Here is a 6,000-nt window from a genome sequence, read left to right as displayed (position 1 = left end):
GGTTACGCTACCCGGTTCTACGGTCCGATCTTGTAGTAATCGACGACGGTTATATCTTAAGCTTATATATACTGGAAGAGGAGATCGTATCGTGGGTAGCGTAACACGGTAAGTGGGAGTTGAGTCCCGCTTTGGACAGATTCTCTTCTTCCGGTTTAATCTAAATTATTTAATTAAAAATTATTATTATTCGTTTTAATACGAGACGGCGCCTAATGCCTCCCTCTAGTATAAAATTCATTTGTAATTACGATCGTTATATCCAAATTATAGTCCGATCTTTTACGGCAGTTGCGGGTGTATATAGTCCATTCTAGAATCGCTTAATATCTATCTTCATTTACAAGTTATTAAAAGATAAGAATGGGATGTATTACCTGAAAAATTCCATCTTATTTTTTTTTTATAAGTAGAAATATATTGTGTCAAATAAAAATATATATAAAAAAAAGAAATATATGACAATAAAAGTTTTGCATTTTTTTATTTTATCAGAGTTTATACAAAGTGCTCAGAGCTGATATATCCAAAGCAGTTTATATTTCAACAATAGGATGTGAAAAAATCTTTCAAAGCCATATTTTATTTAACAATCAAAGATAAATTTAAGCCTATAAGCTTTCTATATAAATTTGTGAAAAAAAATAATTACATAATGAGAAGAATAAATTAAATTTTTTATTCTTCTGGCAAAAAAGTAATGTATAATTACACAAAAGTTACAAAACTTTAAGATTGACTATTAAAAAATATTTATTTGTAATGAATTAACATTTTCTCCTAGAAAATTATGAATAAAATTAACATATAAATTTTAGAAATAGTTCAATTTTCTAATAATAAATAATGATGGGAAGACCGATCGGTAATTAAAATTTTCATGTGAGAAGTGATAACATTAATTTATACAACAATAGCTTCTAGTCACTTTATACATAATACATCGAATATGCTTTTAACAACTGCTTCGCGGTCCGTTTTGTAGATAAAATCGTCCGCCGCTTTTGGATTTCCGTCGACATTTACTAAAGTTACTTATGTTTTATCTAGACGAACGAAGTGTTTCACCGTGTGTAATAAACACGATAGTAGAGAGTTTTCGAACGCCACAACGAATAAGAATTGTCGAATTTCAATAAATAGATACCTTGTCCGGGATAAACGTGGCTGCCCGCGTACACTTCTTCGTGACAGTCCCTTCTATAAACGGGTATAATTACACTAGTTAACGAACGATTTGTAAGAGAGAGACCCGACTCCAGATTTCCTTCGATTTCTTTATGATTTCCTTGTTCGTTTTCTAAAAATTATCAGTAACATAAAAAATATTTATATTTTGTATACAATGTATTTAATCATTTCATATATTTATAATTTTTGCAAATGATTATTTTTAATGAAAATTTATCTATAAAATAAGCATTATCCAGTATAATTCAAATAGAATTTGTATTCTTTTTTCATAGTTTACAAATTAAACTACAATTCTATGAAGAATTCACTTACATCTAGTAAGAATTGCATTTTTAAAAAGTTTTTTTAAAAATCAAAAATAAAAATTTCATATTAAATTCTATGAAAAATTTTATTTATTTTTTTTTAAATTTTTAAATTTATCAGAAATGAAAAGCCTGTAAGTACAGTTTCTTTATGGTATTGGTATAACAGTTTGGTAAATTAACATATCATAAAAATATAATTTACTTTTTCTAAAATTGTTAATTAAATATTAAAGTAAAAAATTAATGGTAGGCAATTATAAAATAAATAAATAAATAAATATATATATATATCCAGGATGGCTTGCAAGCTGCATATGGCTTTTCTGCATCCTTATTGCAGCTCCCATATACTTACACAATTTCTTTTTATAAACTTTGTACTTACACATACTACTTACACATACAGAAACTTACAAAAATATTACAATCTGTCTGTTTATCATATATAAGTGTTATTTACAACTTAACCTTGAACAGGCAAATGAGAGCTAAGGGCGCATTGTAAATCATAGGAGTTAAATGATTGTTTACCTACAGTAGGTAAACAATCATTTAACTCCTATGATTTACAATAGCCAGTAAAGCAAAACTGTTAGTTTGTACTATTGTACTATAGAACAATGATAAATATAATATTTTGAATATATATAAATAGATGATGTGACTCACCAACAGACATTCCAATAGAGGATATTTCTGATAAGCAAATATGGCTGCTATCATAACACGATTTGGCTCACTACTATACATATTACAGTAGACCCCCCTATAACATGGTGGATAAGTTCCGTGTTACAGGGGGATCTACTGTAACTATCTCCTTTATTTTCAGTAAGTTTGCTTCTACTCAATGTAACTTATTTATATATGCTACATTGGCCTCATTCACTGATTCACTGATGTGATATAAGAAATTTGTAGAAAATAAAAATGATATAGTTGAAAGGAACATCAAGTACATTACTATTTTTTTAGATTTCAGATTTTTCTGGTAAAATATATGAAATGTTAAAGTTTAAAACTTATTGTATATAAAATTTAAATGGAGTTGAAATGAGTAATTTGAAGCACCATCTGTCTGTTTTCAAACATATTTATTAATTTTCTTCACATTATAAAGCTCTGTTTTGTTTTAGTGTCAAGTATTAAATGTTTTGATTATATATTATTTACAATTAATTTATGTAAGTCAGTACTGTTTATGAAGAATAATTGTTATAAATTACAAAAAATATGGAATAAATTACAAAGCAATACAAAATATCAGGTTGGATCACCACCAAAGGGAGCTCTCTCCTGATCCCCTTTATACATTTGATAGACTTATTGTTTTCCTTATTTTCTGCTGTATTAAAATTTTTGAATTGTTTAACTTTCTAAGACATAATATCAAAAAAACAGTAAAATTTAAATTTTTATTTGTAATTATCATAATTTTAATAAAATGTATTTTCTAGTCTTCAAAACAAAAACTCATAATGCTATTTACTAGCTTAATCTATATATATAAAAACGAATGTATGTCTGTCAGGCTGTCTGTTCTTCATGCATTACTACACCATTTATCCAATTGCCATGAAACTTTGGGAAGTTGTTTAATACACTCCCGCGAAGGTTTCTGGCATATGTGAAGACCACCATTTCCCCCCTTCCAAAAATATCTTTATATATAGATTAAGACTTTCATGTCCAACAGATGGCACTAACTCTGACAACCTAAGTTTGCTTTTCTGTGAGGCATTATGCTTTTCTGTGAGGCATTATGCTTTTCTGTGAGAATGGACTAAAGCAGATCATTTTCTATCTATCTATATAAATAAAATATAACATTCGTTTGTTCCTACCGATTCCTTTGAAATTTTGACACAATGTCGCATTCAAATACGCACGTGTTTTCATATAATATACATGTCGAAATTCCCCCCACTGGGGGGAGATGGACGGGATTAAGGCTTACCGTGAAGAACTCGGCTTCTATTTATACTGTTTTACATGCGTTTTTGATTCCGTTTTAATAGGGTACGTCAAGAGAATGTACACTAAGAAGGGATTTTTTGAAATTTTCCCACGTGGGAAGTGTTATACATTTATAATAGATACATTTTGAGCCACAACAACGCGTGGCCGGGTCAGCTAGTTCTAAATAAATTCATTGTGCATTCTTCTAAATGAACAATTTATACAGTAGGTATTTTAAAGTAGGTAAATAAAGAGAGACTAACAGACCATTCTGGTTAGTTATCTTCATAATCAAACTAGATCAGAATATTGTTTAGTTATCTGTCACCTCAGAAATGAAGAGAAAAAGAAAAAGCAAACATACGGAGATAGAAATGGAGTCACTTTGTTTGTATTCTGTTTCTGAAAAACATTAACAGATTTTTTTTCTTTATACAGATTAATTGTATAAAACAAACAAGACATACATTTATTTTTAAAAGAGAACTCTAAATTCAATTCTGTCTGTCCATTTTTCAAGCTCCCTTTTTCTGAATCCTGACTCAAGACCTTCAATCTCTCAAATCCAGTTGCAAAACTATGTTCTAAGACAAAAACTTTGCAATTCATACAGTATATTCCAAAATATATAATAATTTTTTTTTTAAAGTTCAAACTGTTTGATTCTACTAAATACTAAGAGTCATTAGAAAATACAACTAATCAAAATATTAAAATAACTGATTCAAACTGGCAACTTTATCATAATATTCATCTGTTTATTGTGATATAATGTTTATTAAGATGCCAGCTGTATAGCTGCATCACAAAAGATAGGTTCTGCTGAAACTAGAAAAGATTCAAATTTTCTATAAAAGAAATTAGGATCCTTCTAGTTGGAATATTATGCTATCAGACAAATGGGATAACTGTTTCATTTTCCTACTGGATGCCTAGTGAACAAGACTGCATCAATGAAGAAACTATCTGCTATTTATTTTTACTCATTGCACAATGTTTAGAGTTCAACAAATTGTATAACTTACATATAACTGATATGTAGGTTGTTTGAACATGACATTTAAACTTTAAAGGCAAGATTCAGCTGGCTTTATGATGTAAATTAATAATACTCAATTTATTCTGTTTTCTTTCAAAATATTTCTTATTGCATTATTGTGTTAATAAGAAAATGATAATAACTTCTTTTATGAAAAAAATGCAAATCAAATAAACTATTTTTTATTCAACTATGATATATAAAATGAATTGAATTTAATCTCTCTATATCTTACAAACTTCATAACTTTTACAATACTATTATTAACAAGATTAAATATTTTTTAGTGTGTAGAAAATGTACAGATATGAGTAATTTATATTAAAAGATATATTCAAAAATAATACCAACCTTCTTCTTCTTCATCATCATCATCCTCACTTTCACTTATATGAACTGATACTTGAGTACCTGGATTTTTTGTCCATTCAAAGTACACTCCAAACCCTATATCATAATTATCAGTAGCAAATTCCCAAAATAAACAAGTTCCATCATCATGAGTTGGAACTCTGACTGTAACAGTTTCTCCATGTCCTACTTTAATAATACCATCACCGCCTTCTTTTCTGATTGTCTCCTTGAATTCCCATACATCTTTACGGGTCCACATAGATGCAGCTGGCATAGCTGGCAGTTCTGCAATTTAATTCATTAATCTCTTCAAAATTTATATTATTATATTTACATATAACATAATACAACTTGCTATAAATTGCATTCGTGTGACAGAAGTTATAAGTGAATATCAAACCTGAATCATCTTCACTGCTTTCGGGTACATCATTTTCATGAAGTTGTTGCTGATCTGAATTTTCTTTATTTGAATCATTAACAGTGTTGTTTTCATTTTGAGTTATTTTTTGATTTTGTAAAAGCTGCTGTTGTAATACCTGTTGCATATATTGTTGATAATGTTGTTCTTGCAATTGTCTTATCAGTACACCTTGCTATGTAAATAAATAATCTCTTTAGCTAATTTGTAAATGAAGTGATAACAATATAAACTAATAAAGTGAAATTATCTTATAATATACTATGCTTAAAGATTTAATATTGAAATAAATATCAAAATACAAGTAATCCTTGACTCAACTCACTCTTTCTTAATTCCTTGACTCAACTCAATCTTAAGGATAGTGGAAAGTTTAAAAGATTTAAGTCACTGAAAGAACGTATTGCAGTTCTTTGCTGTGCTAATATGCAAGGTTAGAAACAAAGATTTCTAGTGATTGGAAAAGTAAATATCCTAGATGTTTTAAGGATATGAAACATTTACAAATGAGTTACTGTCCAAATGTAAATGCCTGGATGACAACTGGCATTTTTAACAACTGGCATTTTTAACAACTGGTTAGTTAAATGGGATACAATTTTTAAATGAATACTTATTATACATTATAACATATATGTAAATATCACAAAGCCCAATGTATTAATACTAAACCAAACAATCACTATAATTAATTGAGCTATTTTTTGCTACTATTAAGAACCATT

The 6,000-nt window shown here is 28.3% G+C and overlaps 1 protein-coding gene across 1 annotated transcript in view; it reads right to left on the bottom strand.

Moving 5' to 3' along the window:
- Positions 1–465: 465 nt before the first annotated feature.
- The window catches only part of LOC136975980 (Golgi resident protein GCP60-like), a 35,475-nt gene continuing 29,940 nt past the window's right edge, over positions 466–6,000 (bottom strand). Inside the window, exons 6-8 of the mRNA XM_067271175.1 lie at positions 5,255–5,450; positions 4,852–5,139; positions 466–1,300 (exon numbers count right to left, since the gene is read on the bottom strand). Of these exons, the coding sequence (XP_067127276.1) occupies positions 1,065–1,300; positions 4,852–5,139; positions 5,255–5,450 (720 nt within the window). The 3' untranslated portion in view covers positions 466–1,064. The remainder of the gene's footprint in view (positions 1,301–4,851; positions 5,140–5,254; positions 5,451–6,000) is intronic.

This window comes from Centruroides vittatus, unplaced genomic scaffold (genome assembly GCF_030686945.1).
Source record: "Centruroides vittatus isolate TY-2023 unplaced genomic scaffold, ASM3068694v2 contig_392, whole genome shotgun sequence".
In the NCBI taxonomy this organism is placed as follows: domain Eukaryota; kingdom Metazoa; phylum Arthropoda; class Arachnida; order Scorpiones; family Buthidae; genus Centruroides; species Centruroides vittatus.
Note: the sequence above shows the minus strand (reverse complement) of the source record. Positions and strands in the feature narration are given on the sequence as shown.